The following is a 24980-nucleotide window of genomic DNA, read 5'->3' on the forward strand; positions in this document are numbered from 1 at the left end:
TGGAACAGCCTCTTAGAGCGATCTGAGATGCTGTGTCCCCAGGCTCAAGTCCTAAGAACTGGGCTTGAGTCTTAAGGAAAAAACCACTGAATAAAATATAACTCTCAACTTTTAGGTTGTGCATTTTATTTCAGTTGACAATAGTAACTTTCATGTTATGTATATATACAATTTAAAAAATGGGGAGAAAAAATATTTGCAACTATTTCGGAGAGCCAGGGGTACCAATCTAGAGATAAGGCAACTAGAAAAATATTGCAAAAAGTGAAAACACAAGCAATGTCTAACTTTTAAAACAAATTCCCTCCCCAGGGTGTGTTTGTAAGATGATGATCAAACTGGAGCACATTTCCTCACCTGACATCTAATGTACATGATGTACAACACCCTGTAAAACACACGTCTATGGAAGGTATCACAGCTAAAATAAACCTCTTCCTCGGAGGGAGAGCTTGGTGCTCCAAGAAGGTCGGGGAGAATTGATGGAAAAAGGCGAGGAAAGGCAGCAGGGATCAAAGGCTGGAATACATGGAAGGGATGGGGAGTCTTCTCAAAAGCAGTGCAGCCCCCAAAGCAGCAAAGAACTACTCCCACTCAATGCAATAGAAACTAAGTCTGTGCATAAGGAACACATGAAAAAGTCAGTGCTCTCACTAAATTTTACTAGTTTTAAAAGGGCTTAAAAAATAATCATTAAGAGTTATTTTCCAACATAATTAAATTCCACTGAAAGTCACTGTTATCCCTGGTTTGTTCCCAGGTTTCAGAAGAAAAGGGAAGGGGAGGGGAGGGGAGGGGAGAGGAGGGGAAGGGAGGGGAGGAAAAGGAAGGGGAGGGGAGGGGAGGGGAGGGGAGGGGAGGAAAAGGAAGGGAAGGGAAGGAGAAAGAAAGAAGGAAAGGAAGGAAGGAAGAAGAAAGAAAGAGAGAAAGAGAGAAAGAATTATTGTCTATGAAGTATGGCGCTCACTATGCTCCACCATCATACACTGCACAATAAAGAAAATTAAAAGAAGAAAAACCTAGAAATCCTACTCAATCAAAATAATTACTCATCATTAAAAATCCTGAAAAGTGAAAAGCAATACTTGAAATCCAAAAAGTTTAAGTAACCCAGAAAGGTTAACAGTATATTAAAGGATTCATTCACTCTTAGTGTATAAACAGTTACAGTTACAGAGATGCCAAGGGGCCCATCGAGTGTGTTTTACCTAAAGGATTCTGCTCCTGACCTAGTGGAAGGGTAATAGAAAAATACCACTCTCATAATCTGCACCATCACCACAAATCAAAGCTCTGATAAGTCCTGTTTTTTTTTTTTAATACACTGTCCTTTAATAGTAATACTAGGATCATTCCACATTTTTTCTAGGGACAAAACGGGATTTCAAAACAGTCTCCTGAAAATAAGTATCTCCCCTCCCTAAGATTTATATGAGAATGGTCACTGCCTTGGGAAAATTAAAATGTAGTCTATAATGGTGACTATTTAAATAATTCATATATTTCTTCCATGGTCATTACTCATTGCTAAAAGAAAAGGAGCTTCTATATACAGTCCTTGAATGTTGTGTGGAGTCAAGGAAAGACAAAAACCAGAGCTCAAGGATGGGTCCAGGTTTCCTCTCACAACATTCGACTATACTGACCCCTGGTGGCCCTTGAAGGACTCCTTTTTTGACAGAGGAGCTTATTTACCCTTCGCTGTGTGCCTAAATATTATATCCCCGGGGAGGAATCCTTTCACAATGTGTATGTATATTAAATCACCACATGGTACACTTAAAATATCCTACAATTTCATTTGTCAATTACACCTCGATAAAGCCAGAAGGAAAAAACATGACATCACCACTAATAAGTACCCGATCGACGTGCCTGTCTTCACAAGGGATAAAGGTGTTTAAAGAATGTGGAAAAGGGGGCATCATATTTTGATTATATAGCTTTCAACTACTCATTTAACATGTACTGACTTCTACCTGTGTGCAGAGTACCATGCTAGGTCCTGAAGACACAGGGAGAACAGGCCTCACGCAGACTTTCTATCAGGTCCTGCCAACTGAAAGTGACAGGCATGGACCAAGAGAAGCAGAGGGCAGTGGAGATGTCCAGAGGGGCTGGGCCACCTCAGACAACGCCTGAAGGAGGACAGCAAGCAGACAGACAGCACTCCAGGCAGAGGGAACAGCATATAGGAAGGCTCTGGGATCAGACAGACTGCTGGGTTTAAGAAATTTAAGGAGTAATTTAAGCCTAAAGCACAGAGGTCGAGGGTAAGGGTGGCACTTAACAAGACCAAAGAGGTGGACAAGCACCAGAATTTGTGAATGAGTTTTAATTTTTCAAGCACCCAAATTTCATTGAGAGCGTTTATCTTTTTTTTCTCCCCGCACCAAAGCAATATGACAGGTCAAATCCAAAACTTACTACATGAGCAATCCTATAAATCTTTCAACCTACAATCTCACATCTTCCAGCCTTTCTCCACTATTCTCTTGTTGTGTCTCCTCTGGTACATATTCTGTGTACCACTCACTGAACAAGTTAATCCCTCAGAGGCTGCCACCCTCAGGGCTGAGACTGTCCTGCCTGGTCATGGAGCAGAGGTGGCCTCTGAACGGACCAACCATGGACACCTGACCGAGTGAGCCGTCCACGGGCTGCCAGACACCCATGCAGAGGCTTACCTGTAGGACTCTCGAGGATGGTGGTTATTTAGCTGAGCCAATGTGCTCAGTCTAGACTGAGACTAGAGGTTGGAGAAGAGAGAGGGAATGGAGCCAGCCACAAGGACAGAGGGAGCAGCTGGCCCCCAAAGCACAGGCCCTTATGCTTACAGCAGATCGTCTTTGTCCTGAGGTGGCCTGAGTAAGACTCTCTCCTTGGAGGCACCTCATGGGCCTCACAGACTCAGCACCTCACAATTTCCCTGCTATTGCACAACCTCATGTTTTTCTATTACCCTTGTGTAACTTAATCCTTGTCAAACTGGTCATCTTCCTGCATCTCTGAAGACGGAGATCACATGGTTAGCCTCCTTGTATCCATCATGGCACTATAAATCCTCAACACATATTTGATGGGTGGCTGGGTGGATGGATGTACGGATAGATGGAGGGAGGGAGGGATGGGATGGAGGGAAGGATGGACTGTCAAACAACTGATTCCTGGGGAACTTATAATAAAATCAAAAAATAGGAACTGAGAATAAAATCCTAACTCTTTAAGACTCACAATATGCTTCCTAGTCTTCAACTCCTATCTCCCTCAGCACACTCCAGTAACCCGCTTCTCCCAAATCCCCAGACACTCGAGGCTGTCTTCCACTTCTCCTACCTCCACGCAAATCCTCCTCTCTCCTAAGTCTCACAAACTTCAACTCTTCCCTCCTCTACACACTCAGATGCCTGGTCCGCCCAGAGTTCATCACCCCCGTTCTAGGCGTCCATGACTCCTGGTACACGTTCTGCTTTCCTCTGCGGCACAGCCTCACCAGAAGCCCAGCGTGCTCCTCATCCTCATGCAAATGCTCCAAGGACATGTGCTGACTAAGGGGACCTAGTTCTGCTTTTAGGATGTGGCCCAAAAAACACTAGCGAAAGGAAGTTGAAAAATTTTTTGACTTTAGTTAAGTACTTGGTACTTTTTATCTTACCTCAGGTCTTATGCTAAAGAATGACTTTTCCTTCTAATAACGTGGCTCTTGATGGAGGAGGGAGAGGGTAGTTTTCTGAAGGGACATCTGGTGACATCTGGAGACATCTTTGGTTGTCATGACTTGGAAGGAGGGAAGACCTGCTACTGGCATTTAGTGGGGAGAAGTCAGTGATGCTACTAAATGCCCTGCAGGGCACAGGGCAGCAGCCACAGCAAAGAATTGCTGACCATAATTTCCTAAGTGAGATGTCCTGTTCTAATAGAGTTATTTTGTTATTTTGTAAAGCTCTTATTTGTGAATTTGCACATGTCAGAAATTCAAAAAAAAATTTGAAAATATTCTAAGAATCTTTGAACAGAGGAGGAAACCTGAGGCAGAGACATAGGAGGGCATTTTCGTGCCCCTGCCTTGCTGGGTCTCAGCGCTACAGGAGTTGGCAGCAAACACAGGCAAAGGTGGACGAGCTGGGGAGAAAGAAAGGTTGGAGAACAGAAGATTGATGTGGCCATTTAAGGTCACTGGAGTTTTCAAAGCAAAGATAAAGTAGGTTAGTCCAGTCTCTCATCTGGGACATAGAATTTGCCATATAACAGCTGCATATTCATTACCTGGTTTTAATACTCAATGTATGCAATAAAAAAGTACGATAAACATCATTTAATCAGTTTCATACTCAAATGGGAAATCTTTAACCTTCAAATGTTATGTTATATAAAAAGACAACAATGATTAAAACTCTAGTATGTTATAATAAAGGCTAACCCATTGATAACAATAGTAAATTAAAAATAAACCACTTAAATTGTCTAGATGCTCAGGTTAATGTTTTTCTGTTCACTGAATAAATAACTTCGGAGATACTTCCCCCACCTGACCTATTTAAATCATATTAACATTCCCCCCAGAAAATGTATGTATACTCACATTTACTTGAACTTGAATGGACCAGTCACCAAGTACTGGATGGGAAGACAACTGGAAAGTTTTGGAAACGACTCCAAGATCACTTTGTTCTGACAACCACTGTTGGACCAAATTTGACTTGGGGTCCTACAATGAAAACCACACAAGTTTAATTAGGTAAAGCCAGCCCGCGTGCACGTGGATCCTACACGGTTGTGAATGAGGCCGTGCAGTACTCCCAGGCAAAGCACATCCAAAATGTGGGAGACAGAGAAGATTCTGGAAAAATCTCAGCTCTGTACGACTGAAGAAGGAAGACAAATCAAAATGTCTTCTTTTCTCAGATTTTCCCGAGAACATCCTTACTCTGCTCTACTTTTTAATTCTTGGCAACATATTTCCTTCTACATGAAACACTACAAAGTATACATCACCAAACTGTGCTGTTGTGAGAAATTTCCACTGTAGGGATAATAGGCCCCGTGTAGTAAGGGCCCGCGATGTGCCTGGCACTCTGCCTTAGCATTACCACTCACATGTCATCCAGTCATTCTGATCCTCCTTCAGGCTAGAACTATCATTACTGCAGTTGAGAAAACTGATGCTCAGAGAGGTTACGTAAGCCCTCGACTGTAAATGACGGCCATGGTCCAATGCCATAGCCCCAGGAAATGGTGGAATTCAGGATTCAAACCCACGTGTCTTTTCACTCAACAAAAGTATGTCATAGGGGTGTTTAACCAATGGGGTGTGTGCAAAACACTTGAGTCTTCTTAAGCTCTCCCGGACCACAAACGCTTCGGGCCCCGTCCATCCAAGCGAATCCAGCAGTCACCCCAGACTCCCCTCACCTGCCCAGCCCTGTCAACTCTGCCTCTTTAACTTCTCTCAAATTTGTCTCTTTCCACCCTCACAATCAGCCACAATGCCTCTGCTTTAACTATTGCAACTAATCTCCCTCCTCCAGTCTTGCCCCTCTGATCCATCTTCCCCAGTGCCGACAGTGTCATCTGTCAGAAACAAGGACCTGAGACTGAGGCCAGGTGGTTGAAATGCTTGGCACGGTTCCTGGCACGTAACAAGCAGTGAGGAAACACAGGCTACGATCACTGTATTAGACCAGCAGGTAACGATGACTCACTCTGTCTACAGGATGAGATCCACACTCCTTGGCATAGTTTACAAGGCTTATTAGGAAGCGGATCTCATCCACATTTCTAGGCACATCTTCCTCCAAACATACAGATTTGTTTGCCATTTGCCCCCACGGCCCATGCCTCTAGGCCTCAGCTGCATGGAAAGCCATCTCATCCTCGTCCAGCCTGCACCCGGTGAATCAAGCTCCAGCTTCCTGCTTCTACACGTGCCTGCACCCGGCAGGAGAGACCGCTGCCTGAGAGCCCCAGTGCCCCTGGAGGTTCCCCCTCCTGACACATTCTACTGTTTAAGGCACTCATTTGTTTTCTGGGCCTTTTGTGTGTGTGTGCGTGTGTGTCTGTGTGTCTGTTAATGTCACTGTTATTTTTTGGTTTTGGTGTTTCTGTGTTTCCTAGACCATGAAGTCCTGGCAGCAGGGATCAAATATTTTTCCTTGTTCTTATTCTCTATCTTCTGACTAGAGGTAGTGGGTTGGCCTGGTTATTAGAAGCTGTTAAGAAACCTCTCTCCCCGAGCGAGGGAGAATGTGAATCAGCCTAAGTACAATGCTGAGAACTGAGCAGGAAGTGGTCTAGGGAGCCAGAAACTAACTGTCAAAACCAAAGACCACAAGCAGGTCAAGAGGAAGCAGGTCACTCGGCAAGCCCGGGGGGCAGGCAGGCACTGTCATCAGGGCTGGCTCTCCTGTGCCTGCCACGGCATGATGCTACAGAGCTCAGAGGATCAAACACAGATGAAGACAAAGAGCTAATATACACATGCTGCCTAATAATCAAGGGAATGCAAATGAAGAAAATGAAAGGCCATTTTTCTCCTGTCACACTGACAAAAATAAAAACAACAGTAATTCCCAGTGTTGTTTAAAATGTAGGGGAAGAAATGTTCCCAGCCTACGGATGTACTCTTTTGGTGAAGGTGCACACTTCTTCCACTGTGCTACAAGCTAAGTAAACCAAAGTGTCTGATGGCCTGGAGGACCTGGAGGGTTGGGAGTGAATGAGACAATCCTTCATTTCCCAAGCCTGTCCTGGACCTCGGCACATCACCAAACAGGAGGACAAAGAAAACATCTTTACAGAGCACATCAGGGTTTGAACAGACAATGCATGGTGACATTGTAGCAGAATCCTGCATTTGCGTGTGGTCGCCTCCCACTGGGATGCACACAGGACAGCGAAGTACAATGTGAAGCATGCCCCTATCACAGCCTGAACAGCCACGTAGCTGGAGACACTGGAAAAGTGGTCCCCTATGTTCTCTGAGTCATATCTGGACGGTTCTGGCTCTCCATCAATCACCTCTGCACAGCACAGCGCCCGCTGCCTGTGCCAGATGTCTCAAGCAATGAACTCCCTGGATGGAGGATGCAAGTATTCCTGCCACTCCCAGGAGTCCTGGATGATGCTCAAAAGAGTGTCTAGAATGTAGAATTAGAGAAGTCGTATCACTTCAACAGAGGTAGCCTCTCAGCCAGGGATGAGGTTCTGGGTTTGCCACCACTGCTCCAGGCCAAAATGTCAGAGCACAGACCCCCAAGCCAACAGAACCAGCTCCCACAAGGTCATTCACCTGTACCAGGAGCAATCAACTTCTTCAGGAAGGCAGGTCAGGGTAGAAGCCAGCGTGCCAAGGGCCATCACACTTGTTTCCATAGTATAAGGACAGACTGGCCGGGGGAAGCCGGGATTAAGGCAGAGGTTTACTCCACCAGAGAAAGCCCTTTACTTCCTGAGAAGGTCAGTTATCCAGGCAGGCAAAATGAATAATATCCAATGATCCCCCAATAAAACACTGAACATGCCTGAATATGCTTTGATGGTCAATATTTTAGCTACATCCTACAGTCATTCTTGGCTGGGTAAGAGGGGTCCCCAAAATTTGGTCTCCCATAGTTCCAAGATGCACTTCTCCACACCAGCCTGCAGGTGGTGCTGTGCTAGCAAGTATGACTGCATCCAAGTCAGGGGCTCTTGTTACACTAAAGGCCACATCTTTCTAGGAAATTTTTCCAAGAAACCACCTATCCTACATTGAAAGATGTAGAAAACAGCACAGTCTGGTGAGCTCTGGCCCACAAGGCTGTTTTCAGGTGGAGGAGTGCAAGGTGCGGGTATTCACATCAATGCTCTGACCTGGCCTCTGCACATTACAAGCAAGTTCACATCCCTGCCTCACTACCCAGATACAGAGAGCAGAGGACGGGCACCCACACACATGCTCATTCACTGGTCCCAAACACTGCGTTCCAGCTGGAATTGCAGTCTAAACTCCCCCCCCCCCCTTCCAAGCAAGCCACATGTCAGCCAGGCCAGCAGGATCCCCCAGGACCAGAAGCAGCAAGAGGAAGGTCTCTCTGATCACCACTGGGCATGACAGGCTAAATGCAAAATCAGAAAGAGGGACCCAAAGAATCTACAAATCAGAAGTTTCAAAGGCAGATGTTAGAGCAGAATGACCCAAAATTTACAAACGCACAGACCACCTGACTGGGATCAGCAGGGCTAGTTCTAGGTTAATGCCTAGAAGAGGAAATTTATCCAGTGCTGACTTTTATTCACCTGAGACACAAAGAGGCAGACTGAATGTAAACAGCCAGACACACGCAGACAGACTTCTAAATCCTGTATTTTACACAAAATTTCTGGCATATACTCAGTTCTCAGTATTTGTGGATAAATGATGAAGGGTGGGATGAAGGCATTCCTAAATGCTGCTCTGAGAGTTCCATGAAATTTGAAATGCTACTCATTGTGTCAACCCACTTCATTCCAACACAAAGCAAAGGCAGAAATTCACAAAGCTGCAAACGCTGAAATAGCACCAGTTCCATTCAAGACATACGCATTGAGCTTGCCAGCCAATGCCTTGTCTGCTACAGACACATCTTGGCTTGAAGTTGTATGTGTATACGTTTGTTTGCTTGATTTTCATTTACTTGTTTGTTTAGCTTATAACAACAAACAAGCTAAGAAGAATAGGGATATACTGAGCTGAAAAACCTGAATTTACCTTCCATCCCTGTGTTATTCATCAGAACATTTAGGGTAACCAATGTGCTGGATTGAGGGGTATTTTTTAGTTCTAAAATCAAGAGTCTCAGCAAACTGGGATGGGCTGGTCACCCTATTCTCATGTAATGATCAAATGTCTAGTATTCTCCTTGGCTTAAGCACAGAAAACCAGACCCGGCCGGATCTCAGCTGTCTTCAGCTTGGTTCTCACAGGAAAGCACTCAGTCTGCTAACCACGCTGCCTCCAGAGCTCGGTGTTCAAGCAGCAGAGGCCAAATGACTCCCTGCCAGAGGGGGTTCCTATTCTAATCACAGCTTATGTTCAGTGAGCATGTACTATGTGTCAGGCACAGCTCTAAATGCTTTCCCTGAATCATCTCACATAAACCCCACAAAAACCTTAGGGAGGTATTATTATTATTACACATTTTACAAATAAGAAAACTGAGGCTCAGGGAGGTTAATTAATTTCCTCCAGATTCCAGAGCTTCGATCTACACTTTAAGACATTAAGTCAAATCACTTTATGCCCCTCTCCTCGAACTCTCCAGTGAATTCTCATTTCACTCAGAGTAAAATCCGAAGTTTATGTCACAATCAAGAAGATACTGTATAACCCCTCCTCCAACCAACCTACCCATACCTGAATTCATCTCCTAATATTTGTCCCCTCACTTCCTGGGTTCCAGTGCACTGCCAGCTTGCTCCCCCAATGCACTAACCAGCTCCCACCTCAGGGCCTTTGCACATGCTATTCCCTCTGTTTGTACAGGCTCATTCTTTTCTTCCCTACAGGTCTCTGTTCAAACAGAGCTTCTCTATCAACTCTACAGAAAACAGTAAACACAAAACACACATTCTCTCTCTCACACACACACACACATACATACCTATTCCTATTTTTATGTATGTGTGTGTTTACTGCCCATCTACTACCCACTGGAATAAAAGCTCAATGTGAGCAGGGACTTAATCCATTCTGTTCACTGCCCTATCCCTTCTGGACCTAGGACACAAGTTTAATAAATGTCTGACAAACGGATGAATTAATCAATGAAGAAGCCAGGACTGGAACCCCGAGCCTGAGCTCTCACCGAGTGCTCTACCAAACCCCTTCCTCGAGAGACACCCCCATGCTGGGAGGGAAGCTCAGCCATGTAAATTCTAAGACATCCCAGTACCAACAATGTGAGCAGAACTTCCAAGAGAGTTTCAGTGAGACAGCTTCAACTCCTGGCTTCTTTTCTGTCTGGCACTTACCTTAATTAGAATGTTTAAAGAGGTTTTATAAGGCTTAAAATCTGCAAAGAGCGTAACAATCCGAAACTTCACTTCTTGCTTTGGCTTATACAGGGGCTTGTCTGTTTGAATGAAGACAGTCGTTCTTTTGGTCTCAAATGATAAGCGCGTACTATTTGCGAATAAAATCTCATCTTGGGCACGTCCGGTGACACGGAGCTCATAAATCTCATCGGCACTGCTCAGGGGTAGCTGAGGGAAGAAAGAGAGATCAGATGTGTCAAGGTCTCATTATTTTACCTCAAATATTGTACGTTAATTGTAAGTTAGGATTGAAATTTTAAATACATAGTATTACCAAAAGTAATTGCAATGTTGAACAACATGTCCCTCCTAGGCAGCAAAGTTAAACAATTTGTTCTCCCTCATTCAGCAACCTGGAGTCGGCTCTCCAGTTAAATCCTGGACTGCAGGAGGCACGTCCCCTGGCTCTCTCAACAGTCACCCTGTCATTTCCTGTGCCAAGTGCAAACTCTTCCTCACTGACGCCCTTTGGGCCAGAATAGCTAGTCCCCTCGGCGTTCTATTCCGTGCGTCGCCCCGTCTGAGGCAGCCCATGGGTGATTTCCTTGCCATACTCTTTCCAGAATCTCTCACCTGTTCCAGGATGCAGTCTCTTCTTGTATCTTGAGCATCATGTCAGAGTCTGGGTAAGGATGATGGCACTATGGTTTTTACTGTTTCTATCCTTAATGGAAATGCCACCTCCTAACATTAACATTAACAGACTAGAAGCCAGACTCTGCAGCTCACACACAGTGTCATCTCACCTCACAGCAGTCCTTCAAGTGGTGCTCTGACAACACCAGTTTATGAACCGGGAAACTGGGGCTTGGAAGAGTAAAGGAAGTTGCTCCAGGTCCCAGTCAAACCCTGGATGAGCCCCACTACGCTAACAAGAGCCTTCAGGTGACGGTTCTAGAATATGTCCAAAAACTCTCTGACCCTCCTCCCTTGAAATGGTAGCACCTACTGCCCTAGTGACTTGCTTCTCAAGAGTAGAATGATGCTCCATCATTAAAAGGATAGCTTCTGCCTGGTTCTCTCTTCCTTGGATTCCTGGCTCTGGGGGAATTCAGCCACCACGTGATGGGGACAATCACGAAGCACGGGCAAGGCCCACGTTGGGAAGCCTTCACATGACTGTGGCTCTGACACCTTGAGTGCAGCCTTGTGAGACCCCAGAGCAGAACTGCCCAATCACGTGGCTCCCAAATTCCTGACCCACAACACCTGTGGGAAGTAATACAAGTTTACGGTTGGTTCACACCACAGTTTGGGGATGGATAGCAGGTTACACAACAAGAGATAACTAGTACACCTGACTTCTAGTTCATTTTCATATTCACAAACCTAAGATTCTGAAACTACATTCTGCCTCCTTTTTACGAATAGTATTTGTCCACAGAGAGCTCCGAGGAGATTTTTCAGTAATAGCAGCCACCAAAAGGCCAGCGATATGGAAAAGAAAATGAAGGAAAGGTAACAATGGAAAGGTCAGCAGGAAATCGTTAGGGAGAAAAGCACTGATGTTTGCAGTTTACCTGGAAATGCACTTTAAATGTAATAGAAAAGAGCAAATCTGACCCCATACTAGATCTGTTCCGTTGGCTTTCATTTCACCTTGTGCCCTGTTTTCTAGGCTTAGTCTTGCTGGTTCTGCACCTTTTGTGAAACAATGTTGCCTAGAGCCTGAAATAGACAAGACAGCCCATCCTCAAGGCTCTGACCTTTAAGGATATTAACACTTTTGCACTCACATAAAGATAACAAGTTGCAGATTAGAAAACAACATTTGTCTTGTTGGAGGTTTTACAGGGGAACCATGACCTGACCCAGGTGGACAGCTGCAAGGGCAAGATTCCAAGAACACAGAATTCCTACACCAGGAAGTCTGCACCAACCAACCACACCCCCTCCCCTTTTCAGTATCAAAGGAGCCTGAATTCTGACTTGGGGAATATGGTGCTCCGGGACATTTGTCTGCCATCCTCTCGGTCAGCTGGCTTTCCAAATAAAGTCACTATTCCTTGCCCCAACACGTCATCTCCCAATTTACCGGCCTGTCGTGCAGTGAGCAGAACGAATTTGGACTCGGTAACATAAACATAAGATAAATTAATAGACAAAGAGATGAGCAGATGGACAGACATGAGATGGAGCAAGTATGGCCAAATGTTAACACAATAGAAGTGGCATAATATTAAAGACAAATGCAGGATGTTGGGGTTAGTATTTCTTACAGTTGAGACTTTAAAGAATAATAGTAGCCAATTTCCAGCTAATGACAGCCGGGATGAGCATAGTTCACACGAGCATTACTGGAATCAGCCCGAGTGCCCTCCGACTGCCTATGTGCCTGCTCATTTCAGCCTCTCTACACTCCAGTCTGTGATTCTTGAACTCAAATCTCACTCCCTTCCACTGTCAGGCAATTGTGTGACACGGGAGTCATCTGAATCTCACTGGAATACTCTTTCCATGGAGTTATGGGCACAGGCACTGGGGGCCAGCACCTAACGCCTGAGGTTACATTAATGCAATCTCATGTCCTACTGTCACTAAGATTGGGGTTTTTCTGACACATCAGCCTGCTTATGCCTCCCCCTCCCCACTTTCTATTGTTACAGCAGTATATCTCTTTAAGGTCAGAATAAACATCATAGGTAAGAAGGATAGTATCTATGGAATGTAAGTAATTTTTATAAAGGATGGTTTGGGAGCCCTGTATTCTCTAAGAATCCCTCAAAGGAATGGGGTTTCTGAATGTGCTTGATAAATAACCTTCAAGAGGTAACGGACCGAGGAGAGGGTAGAGCTCAGTGGCAGAGCACATGCTTAGCATGCACGAGATCCTGGGTTCAATCCCCAGTACCTCCATTAAACAAGCAAATAAATAAACCTGATTATCTCCACCCACCTCCAAAGAAAAACAGAGGTAGTGGGGGAAATAGCCCATCGGGAAACGCTGACCCTACATAAGCATGTAATGTGGTGTCAGGGTCAAAATTATCAGTCATCTATTCCCAGAAAAGTTCACTGAATTGCACCTTATGGTGGATACTCTGATCTACTGAACTGTACAGTAAACGTGGGAAGCTGTGAAACAAAACAGTAGTAAAAGCACAAACTTCCAAATCAAAGCCATGGGAAGCAGGACTGGCTCACACACAGCCTTTAATCATCAGGTTTTATGACTCTCTCAAGAAGAAAACTTTCTGTAACAAGTGTTACAGCACTTGACCATCTCCTTTCACCTCCAAGGCAGCCCCTGTGAAAGGAGATGACACCTTCACCCTCCTCCAGGGCCAGGACGAAGGCCAGTGAGCGAGGCCCTTGCCCCAAGTGCCAAGTTCAAGGGGGCACCAAAAAAACTCAGTCATCAAGATAAATAAAGTTTTAATATCTAAAATAGTTTTAAATAGCAAAAATTAAATTATGAACCAAAAAGCCAAAACATTAACCAAAGGCAGGATCAGTATTAATCACTGATGTTTCCTTTTGCCTCAGACTCCAACAGGGCTCAGCAAGGGACCACCCCTTTCCAGAACCAAGAAACTGAGACAGAGCATCAATAACACACCCAAGGCTACAAGGCTCATTAGGTCAGAAGCAGGACCAAACCAGCCCAGGTCTCTGTGCTACGAGCCCAAGCCAGGTCCCCTCAGTGAACTGCTCTATTTTGTAAGAAGAAAATCTCTGCTGTGAGTTTGAGGGGGCTAATAGCCAATCTCCCAGAAGTAAAATTATTCTTAAATAATCTGAAGGGGGGACTGAACTCAAGTCAAACTCACAAGGAATACAAACTGATACAAAAGCCAATAAAATATTAATTTCTTTATTTCACTGATGCAATGTATATTTCTGAAGCCAAGTTTCTTAAATAAATACTTACTGATGGAAGAGTAAGTGTCTTGAAAGAGCCTGAAAGAAAGAAAATAGAGTCATAATTTGAATATGATATGATACAACACTCCTAAGATCCTCTCAATCCTCTTTCAGATGTAAAGGGAGTCATAAGCTTAGGAAACCATGAACTTACTTGGTCAAATCAAAACAATTTTACTAAAGCCCAGAACACTTGAGATTTATTACAGATCCTCGTGCCAAGGAATGAAGACTTCAAAGGCTGTCAGAATTAGTTAAGTCCTGCTTCTGTTTTCCATCACTATTTTTGCTGTCAGTGTTGCTGCTGCTCCTGCTGCTGTTTAAGGTTGTCCACGTCTGAGGGACACTTCCCAGCAAGCTGAGGTCCATTTCCCATGTTCTCATACACTCATGATAAAGGGAAGAGAGGAAGGCATGAGTCACATCAGGAAGAGCTGGGACTCATAACTGACCCATCAGTACTAGAATGATGCAGACTTGTTTTCATATAAGTTCCTAAACAAAGACTGCTAATTTAACCCATGCCAATTCCTCATCACATCTATTTATTGCAAGGGAAAAAATGTTTCGAGTTAAAAAGAAGAGTATTCATCCAAAGTTCCCGTTTAAGTGATACGAATTCAGAAGTGGTGACAGGCCCTCAATTCCTTCATTTATTTGAGAAATATTTATTAAGGGTACCACAGTGAACAAGACACACGTGTCTACCCCAAGGGAACAGACAGGCACAGGGTGGAGCAGGGTTAATGAAGCAAGTAGCCTCTGCAGTCAGAGCGCATCGGTTCTCTCCTCAACCAGCCACGTACAAGTCCTGTCCTTGACAATGTTACCTGACTCTCGGGGCTCAGTTGTGTCACCCATAAAATGAGGATGCTGATGATCACAACAATCTCACAAAGTGGATATAAGGAATAAGTATGTCAATGCCTGTAAAGGGTACAGAACAGTGCCTGGCATGTAAAACATACTTGATCAACGTGCGTCATTATAGGGCCAGAAAGCTTGCCGAGTCCCCCACTAGCATGTCAGCGTGCCTCTGTAACCTGTTTGATGATGGAGCAGGCAGTCAATTAAGTATTTAGTACCGGTTACCCCATCAGGATAGATTTATAAAATATGTGGATTTTACATACATAAATAATACTTTATACATTACATAAAATATATAAATGTATTATATATACCATATAATATATAAATATATAATTTATATTATGTAAATAAATTATATTTACCTAAATATTATGTAAATTATAATCTATGCTATATAAATTACATTTTCTTAAATACTATAGATTATATTATATAACTCATACATTACATATTTATATATATTTATTTATATATAAATATTACATATTTTTATAAAATATATATACATGAACTTTCTTAACCAAAGTATTAAATATTTTCTTTTTTTAAATTTTTTCTAATAAAATAATAGAAATAAAAGTTAGTACCTTTTCCACGTACACTCTTATAAATGGTCCTGTGCACTCCCAGATGTGTGCACCCCATCTATGGCCACTGCCTCGATGGGTCTCAGTGAAACACAAATGTTTTCCGGAGCAGATAAGCAATGCATCAAAATCACTAACCACACAGCACAGACCAGTTTATCTAATAGCTGTCACCACAGGAAGCAAAGAGCAGGAAAAATTCATTCAAACTTTAGGTGAATACTCTTCTTTTAACTGAAATCATATGACACTGGGCAAAGAGTGTCTTGAAAAGTGAGGAAGGAGGGACAATTGAGCAGATACAGCTCTACGTGGAAGGGCTGCAACGGAGGTAGGCTGGGGAGCACTCCAGAGGGATCGCAGGAGGTCCCTGGAGAAAATGATGCAGAATCTAGGACTGTAGATTGGGGGAAAATGAGCCAGGTGAGAAAGGAGGTGCAGAATCTCCAGGCAGAGCAGCAGTAAGTGCAAAGGAGTGGAGGTCAGCATGAGTCTACGGAAGCAAAGAGCGAGATGAGACAAAACCAGAGGTGGGAGGGGCAGAAGAGATGAGGCTGGGTCAGACCACAGAAGGCCCTTTAGACAGGCGAGCCCCCCCAGGATGGTCCAGGTCACGCTGTTACCCCAGCATTCCGTATCTAGCATTTGTCACAGATCTTTTTTGATTTAGCAAAATATTAACATGATGTGGGTTTAATTTGCACAAGATTTAACTCTGAAATTGTGTAATCATGCTTTGCGAATATCTCCATTTGTGGGCAGAAACTTCTGTGCATTAAGTTCTTGCTGTTAATGGGAGAGGTGTATTCTATACTGAACCGAAGTGAAATTGAGAAGCCCTTGAGATGTTGCAGCAGCTAAACTGGGTGAACCCCCAAAAGAACCATAAAAAGACAACTGACAAGTTTTGTCTTGTAAAAATATTTGTTGAAAAGAACCACAGAACTCTGCAGGCAGACCCTGCAAAGTATTTGGGCTGAAACACTTAAACAGTACAGTATGGGGAAAAAATTGGCATTGGGAGCTTGGGTAGCCTCTTTGTGTATCTTGAAATTCCTGTTCCCTCAGTCACAGAAGGCTCAAAACTCAGTCCTCTTGGACTCCTTTCTCCCCTCAACTCAATGTTAGCCATCAGCACGGCACAGGTTCCTCTTCCATAGTGTTTCTCCCATCCCTTAGAGTTACACACACACAAGCGATGCTGGAGTGGAGCTAATTCTAAAATAATCTGTGGCATACAAGAACTTCTGAAAAGAAACAAAAACTGGAAAACTTCCCAACTCTTCTATCAGCTCTTCACAGTACAGTGTGAAGTTCATTTCAAGATCAAGATCCGAACAACCCATCCTCAAAGGAAAGGTAAACAGTAGCTTTTGTCTGAGGCTGGGTTCCCTGGGAAGCCGACACTGAGATGCTTGATTAAAGTGCAAGAGGTTTCCTACAGATTTTTCTGCATTTATTTTATAGATGATCACTTTATTGAATGTGTTTATTATTTCCAATAGTTTTTCTGTTGATTTTCTTGTGTTTTTGAGGAATGCAATGATGATATCCACAGATAAAAGGAAATGGGCTTTCATATTTAGAATATTAATGCCTTTTATCTTCCTTTTCTAGTTATTTTATCGTTTAGCATGCTTATACTGTTTGAGACTTTAATCAGAATGTTTACGTTTCACCATTAAGCAGGATACAACTTATTGGTTTGGTGTATGTGTATGTTACTAATTTTATTGAATTTCTAAAAAAATCAGGATGTTACGCTTTTTGGAAACCTCTCATGACCATCACATGATTTCCCTCTTTGATTCATTAGTATGAAAAAATATAGTATTAGATACCCTAAAAAAATTAGCGCAAGAGGTTATGCAGGGGGTGTGCCTGGGACCAGTGCGTGGAGAAGGGAAGGAACTGGAAAGAGGCAGGACTCGGGGGAGGGGAGATGGGGGCTGCAATGCAGGCTCAGGACAGGTCCAGGGGGGCACTCAGAAGCAGCACTGACTCCTGAGAGTTGTCCTGAGTTGAGGGAGAGGGGTGCCCCAAGGAGGGGCGCCCCTGGGACAGGGTGACTCTATCTGGGGCAGTCCCCGAAGGGGCCTGCTCAAAGGGCAGTATTCCCAGCAGCTTCAGAGAATGAGTCTTCCTCCCTGATGGGAGGAACCTGGACAGTACAGCGCAGCAGCCCCCACAACGTCCCACTGCGGAATAAAATCAAAAGTGTTAGACTGCAGGGGGCTCAGCCCCAACCAACCAGCACTCTTGATTATTGAGAGTCCCTGATTTTCATGACTTTAGGACAAATTGTTCACCGGGCTTGATTACTTTGTCAGCCGGGCAACTGGAGGAAACAATGTGCTTCCTTTCTACCATGGCCTGACACACCATCTTACCTCCCAATGCTCACAAAGACTAAAGATATGTATGTGTGTGTCAGGGCTGGATTTATTTTTATCTAAGTGACATCAAGCAAGGAGAAAGTAAAACAAAACAACTTCAAGTCTCTGATCCAAGTAAATCTAGCAGATTGATGGCAAATTGAAGGGCAAGCATTTCAGCAATTTAAAACCAGCCACCCAAATGTGAAGTACAGGAAATCCCATTCATAGAACTTTTTTTTTCTAATGTAACTCTTCATAGAGTCAAAGCTTTGAGGGTCTTTCTCACTTGAGAGAAACTGGAAGGGGAGTGGACTGCATGCCTGGGTCCTACCTCTGTGACACGTGACTGTGCCCATCACACACCCAGGAAAGACACAGACCCGGAAACAGAAGCCACACCCAAAATCTGGAATGTAGGGGCAGAAAGGCCCCACCCAGGCCTAATTCTTGCCAGATTCATAAAGTGACTCAAAGGATGTGCAGAGAGATCCAGTGTAAGGCCCCCTCACTTGCCTCAAGCATCTTATTAAAAGGTCAACTTTAAGTACTAGACATTTTTTTCTACTTGGTGTCATACCTCTAAATTCATAAAACCAGCTTGGAATTTCCTAGAGACTTATTAAGTCTTATTTGGAAGTTCTAATAGTCTAGCAATAATTTACAGCACCAAAACATAAAACTGGGGGCAGGGTGGTGGGAGTGCAGATGGGAAACAGGCATCTCTTTCCCTGGGGTTGCTGGGTTGAGGATTAAATAGATAGAATTTGCAAACTGTTGTGAACATTCTTCTCCCTTTCAGTGGGGCTCCCCTGAGACATGGGCAATAGTCACCACCTCTTAAAACATTGCATGGCATCCTTAATCACTGACTAAAAATACATTCTGTCCTCTGAAATCCTTCTCAACTTTATTGCAGACAACTCTGTAAAACCCAGATCGTATCGTTTTTGTGTATAACCAGAGAAAGTCGATCTTAAAACCCTTTCAGTGCTTTCTGCCTCCCAATGCCACCAAAGCCACTCAAAAGAAACTTTGTTTTAAGGCTTCACACTTGGCACAGGCTGAGAGCTGGCCGTCATCTGATTTACAAATAGAGTCAAAGCTATTTTTAAATGGTGTAATAAGCATACACAAAAACTAACCTTTCCTTAACTTTTTAAACACACTCTATAATGCCATATGCTGCTGCTTCTGACATCTGTGCTCACCAGACAGCACTGCGGAGAGTCACTGAAGGGAAAGAGAGTGTGTAATTGGAAATCCAACTGGGTCCTGAAATATCCTCCAAGGGGGGAAAAAAGGACTTTCCACCATATGTATGTCTGACCTAGCATTTACTGCCTGATGGCTTTTGGCAACTCTCCGCTACTCAGTAATATATAGTAATAAACTTAAGGAAATCACTTTTTGAGCTGAAAAATTTTACCTCTTTGTCAAGTTATTAAAATATTCTCTCGTTATTTGGCATTTTCTTTGATCTCAGATGGACAGGGTGGGAAATGAGGTTTCTACCACAAATCCGTGAAGACAAAATCTTAAAATATAATTTTTCTGCTTCACAGTTTAATGGCATCTTTAAGTCAAGGACTTCAGTGAATTCAATCGATACAGAAAACACAAGTATTTCAAGCAAAATAAAACAAAAGGATTTCCTTTGGTCCCTTACTCTTTTTTTTTTTTTCTTCTCCTGCCTTCCCTTGCTTACAAATATCTCAGTAAAGAAGAGTTTCATAAACAATGTTTTGTTCCATTTAGACCACTCAGCATAAAACAAGTCAAATGAAACTACTAAAAGTAAAATAAATAAAATGGTACAATATAAACTAAATGTTAGGTTCTACACAATGAAAAACCAAGTCAAGCCAGGCTCTGGACGGCCAAACGGAAGGGCATTTATTACAGCAGGGTCAGCAATCGACCACCCATGGGTCAAGCCTGGGCCAGGCCTGCTCTTGTACAGTTCATGAAATAAAAGTGGTTTTGCATTTTTTTAAAGGTCTGTTATGAATTTATTTTTTCTCAAATTCAAATCTCCTATTATGTTGTACCAGAAATTGACACAACATTGCAAACTGACTATACTTCAACTTAAAAAAAAATTTTTCATTCTAGAGTTTTATTTTCTAGGAACATTGACTATGTATTATCAAGTAAATATTTTTGCTATTAGTCTATGTAAATATTTCTAAATTATTATCTTGATTTTGTGTCCCATTATTCTAATAGATTTTTTTTTCTTAGCCATGACTGCAGCTCCCTTCTTCAGGAGAATGTTTTTATTCCCTTTACTATGAACTGTGTTTCCAATAGAATGTGCCTTGGTCCTTGTTGGCTGGCCTAGGAGTGAGCTTCTGTCCCATGCTGAGTTAGGTCATTGTGCCCACATCTATGGTCAGATATGATGATTTTGCATTTTTAAATAGCTGGGGAAAATAAAAATAATCTTATTTTGTGACACGTGAAATTACATGAACCCTAAGTTCAGGGCTTATAGATAAATTTCCATTGGTCCACAAGCATGTTCATTAGTTAACGTGTCCTCTGTGGCTGCTTTCCTGCTGCAAAGGCCATGTCCAGTAGCTGCAACAAAGTCCACTGGCAGGCAAACCTACAGTATTGATTATCTGGCCCTTTATGGAAAAAGTTTACCAACCCCTATGGTATGGTGCTCTTTTTAGGGAGACCTCCTCCTTCCTCAAAGACAAAGAAATAAGGTTGAAGGCCCAATCGGGTGAGAACCGAAGGCCCATCTACAGAGACTCCTGGTCTCATGCCACAGGCATGTGCTCAGAAGGGAGGCATCAGAGCTAATGTCTCATGCAGGGGATGCCTGGTGCAACATAGCTGACGTGCCCAAATGTTTACTGTGTGCCAGGCACTGCAGTCAATGTCCTAAAGCAGTATGTTGCAAAAAGAAAAACAAACAGGTGAAATTAAGTTTAAAAACATATTTTATTTAGCCCCATATATCCAAAATATTACCATTAAATGTGCAATCAATATAAAAAATGATTGGGTTTTTTGCATTATTTGGCACTAAGTATTCAAAATCCAGTCCTCACAGTCCATCATAATACGTACAAGCCACATTTTAAGTGCTCAAAAACCACATGTGGCCAGTGGCTACCATATTGGGCAATACGGCTCTAAAGCATTGTCTCATTTAATCCCCAAAGCAATGTTCTGGGGCAGGTACTATTCCTGTCACCATTATGCAGATGAAGAAACTGGGACTAGACACAACGAAGCGACTTGCCCAAGGTCACAAAGGTAGTAAGAGGTAGTGCTAAGGGTCCAGTTCCAGTGTGGCTTCAGAGCCCCCATCCTGAACCACCATGTCTCCCCAACTGTACAGGACACTTGATGCTACTTCCTTCTTGTAACTCTTTCTTCCCTTGGCTTCTGAGACGCCTCGCCATCTCCAATCCATCCCTGTCTCTGGCTGCTCCCCACCCATTCATTTCATTGATTTCTTTTCCTCCCTCCATGCTTCTGGCATCAGACGTGTCCTTTCCATAAACTCCATCTCTCTTGTGCATCCCATGCCTTCCCACCAAGACTTCAAATACTGCCTGCCTCTGTGAAAACAATGCCTTAAACTCTCCCTAGCTGCAATTTCAAAACTATCTGCAGAATATCTCCATCTGGGTGTCTCCCCACACATACATATAAAGCCAAATGTAACATCTTCTCAGAAAACACACACACACACCTCTATCTCCTTTCCATGACTGACTCTCCCAGCCCTGGGCTCTTCCTCCGGCACACACTCCCGTTCTCTTGGAGGTGAAATAACTTCTCCCACTAAATGCCAACTATGTCAGCAGAGGTGGAACATTCATGAATGGATATTTGTATAGCTCTGGGTGTAAAAAGTAACCATACCAAGCACAGGGTCACACACAAGAAGCACTATTAACCAACCACACTGAATTTTCTACACAAACAAGAAATAAAAACTCTCCAGCCTCCTCTGCTTTTAATATCAGACATGTCCTTCTACAATCTCTGCACCTCCTCTAATGCCTCCCTTCCTCTTCTGCCCACCCCCCATTCATTTACGGTTCCCATAAACACACAACAAATAGTCAACAAATAATCAATTAATGGGGGAAACTGTCCTTGGGGAAACGAGTTCCAGCACTGAGAAGCCCTCTTAATAACACAAAGGTTCAAACAGCAACCCAGCCCAGATTCTTACAAGATCTGATTTCTGTTTCCACCACAAGCCCTCAGTGAGTCACTGGGACAGTGACTCATTCTGTGTTAGAAGAGGAGCAGCACATGTTTAACTTGGAGTTTAAAGAATCCGTCTGTTCAGTTTCAACTTCACTCCATCACTGATTCACAATCAAACCCCAAGACATGTTTCTCCAATGCTTTAAATTAACACCAAGGCTTAGGGTTGGGGGCTGCTTGAAAGGCAAATACAGAAATCTGGGCGGAGCCCTTCAGCGGCTATGAATCATCACAGACTTGCTAAGACTTGCCTCTCACTCTCAAGCTTCCCACCACTGGGTCAAGAACAATCCATGAGTCTCCTAACTGAAGCCCAGCTGTTCCCATGTTAACGAGGGTAAGAATCACTTGCAGTGATTGCTTAAAATGAGGTTTAGATTCCCAGACCTTACCCAGGTCTTGAGGGGGCCGCCATGAATCTGCATTTTTCATAAGTATGACTCACATTTTGAGAAACACAGCAACAGGATTTAGTTTTAGGAGAGATCTCAGGCACCGAGCCCCACCCCCACCCAATGCAGAACCATTGGTCCATAAAGAACAACTCCACCTTGAGCTGAAACAAGAAACTCGCACAAAAATACAGGTAAGCATTTTTAAACCCCTTAGTAAGCCTTATTTTTTTCTGTATCAGAAAAATCAACATTTGCAAATATCCCCTAGGTCTTACATACAGTTCCCCACATGCTAGGAGAGTTTCCCAGAGTATAATGTAAATAGCATTGGACTGAAAATCTGGGAGCCTGAGATCTGCTTCCAGATTTTGGGGAAGTCACCAACACCACACCTCAGTCTCCTCAGCCATAAATTAGGTGATTGGTTTGGCTTATCCCTGAGGTTCCATTCAGCTCCAAAATTCTATGAAGACTAAACTAAATTAGGAGGAGAGCTGGTATTGCCTCTTGCAACTCTTAGATCCAGATTAGATTTCATGAGATCCAGCTCTAAACTACCACAAGCAAAGAAGAAAATGATTTTTGAGGAAGACGGCTGATACACATTGCATCAAAATCCCCAAACAAAGCAACAAAAAATATTTCACACTCTCTCAGGCAGTACAAAACCTTCAAGTTCAGAACCATCAGAACCAACAGAACATTCAGGCTATACCATTTATTGTGTTAGCCTAGGAAAATTACTGGTCCTCTCTTAGCCTCACATTTCTAAAATGAAGATAAAAGTACCTTCCTCGTCGGGTTACTGATTAAAAAGGGTGCATAAAGTCCCTGGCAGTATAAGGAAACTCAGTATTTAATACATTACATCCTTTCCCATTCCCGCTTAGTGATGTGCCTTTTATAGAGTTTCCAGTTCAAGATCATCTCAAGAGGGTGATTAAGAATTGCCTCTGATGTGTTTGTTGCCAGCGTTTTCTAATAATTACCATAGCTACCGTCTTCTTTAAAAATTCTCATGTGTGATGGTGCTTTAAACATGTTACTTATTTAGTCCTCACAATAACCATATTGTACAAGGCAGGAACCACCACTCTTCAGATGATAAAACTGAAGCTTGGTGAGATGGCCATGGCCGATAGCCACACGACCACTAACAGAAGGGCATCCAGCCAGCCTGGCTTCAGAGCCCAAGCACGTCATGACTACACTCTGGTCCTTTGTCCTCAGGCCCCACCTCCCTATTAATATACACCACACACAATACCAAAGACATGTGAATGAAGGGCCCACACCCTTTAAAAATGATTCTCATGTCACTACATGCTCAGACTGAGCTTTCCTGGCACAGCTGCCTGTGAAACCTTCCCTGGGAGACCTGCCCACACAGCTCTCTAATTAATCTACTCTCGCAAAAACCATAGCACTGATTTTGATCTACAAGGTATGAAAAGTATGTTCAGGAGCTTTGTCCACCAGAAAGCCATCCAAACCGAATTGGATGACTTTTCCAAAAAGCTTTTCAGCTAATATCTCAAACTTTAAAATACTAACTTCACATTCTTACTGGATCAAGATGGAAAATAAAATATCTGACAGTCAATGGAGATAGAAAAAAAGACAATAAAGGACAAAGAAGAAGGTTTAATTCTTAAAGAACTGAATGTAAACACCCATTAATGCTCCAAGATTTTAGGGCAAGAAGAAAAAGCTAGTTATTAAAGGATAGAGGCACAGTCTCAGAGTCCATCTCTCCCAAATCCTTCAGTGAGAAGATGGAAGTAGACTTGGCACCATAAATATATCAGTGCCTCCAGGCCAGGAGATGCCCTGCTGAGGACCCCAGTTTGCAGTCGAGATTTTGCTTAGGTATTTTTCTTAAATCAGGTTTCTGTGAAACCAGCCACAATGAACTCATTAGTGGAGGAAAAGGGTATATTCTTTATCAAAATCTGAAGTAAATCTCATTCAGGAAAAACACTGAAAGTTTACAAATTAATATTTCAAATTGTAAAAAGAGAACAGGAAATAAAGCAGAAATTATAGTTTCAAGGACATTATAAATAATTCAATTACTCCATGCATCTTAACAGATGAGAAGATAATTCTCATTTATGACCTGTGAGTTCAAATGTTCTCAACTTTGTTTTCTTGCTTTGGCATGGAACTCCAGGGCAACATCATAGTAAAGGAAGAGGTAAAAGCCAAGAAGGTAAGAAATAAAGGGACAGACTCACTCTCCAACCAGTAGACTGTCTGTCTTGACTTCAAATGCCAATAGCTGCTCCATCTTCTCTCCTCTGGTAATTACTACCTGTTGAATTTTACCATGTTTTGTCTATTATATTTGCATAACTATTTTACACAACAAAAGGTTATGAACCTAGTTCTATTCATCACAGAGATGATGATGATGATGATGATGATGGTGGTGATGATGAAATGGTGTGGTGATAATGGTGGTGGTGACGATGGTGGTGGTGATGCTGGTGATAGTTGTGATAATGACAAGTACACTTCAGTGTCTCAATCTCACCCCTAAAGAGGCATTAATATACCTTTAAAGAATTCCTCAAAGTTCACTAGAAACA

General features: G+C 43.0%; 1 protein-coding gene across 3 annotated transcripts in view; it reads right to left on the minus strand.

Annotated features, from left to right (window-relative positions):
• CD109 (CD109 molecule) overlaps positions 1 to 24980 on the minus strand; it is a 113910-nt gene that overhangs the window by 84038 nt on the left and 4892 nt on the right. For all 3 annotated transcript variants that reach the window (XM_074368737.1, XM_074368736.1, XM_074368735.1), the window contains exons 3-5: positions 13925 to 13953; positions 9991 to 10221; positions 4583 to 4708 (exon numbers count right to left, since the gene is read on the minus strand). In XM_074368737.1, coding sequence (XP_074224838.1) covers positions 4583 to 4708; positions 9991 to 10221; positions 13925 to 13953 — 386 coding nt within the window. The remainder of the gene's footprint in view (positions 1 to 4582; positions 4709 to 9990; positions 10222 to 13924; positions 13954 to 24980) is intronic.

This window comes from Camelus bactrianus, chromosome 8, assembly GCF_048773025.1.
Source record: "Camelus bactrianus isolate YW-2024 breed Bactrian camel chromosome 8, ASM4877302v1, whole genome shotgun sequence".
Classification (NCBI taxonomy): Eukaryota; Metazoa; Chordata; class Mammalia; order Artiodactyla; family Camelidae; genus Camelus; species Camelus bactrianus.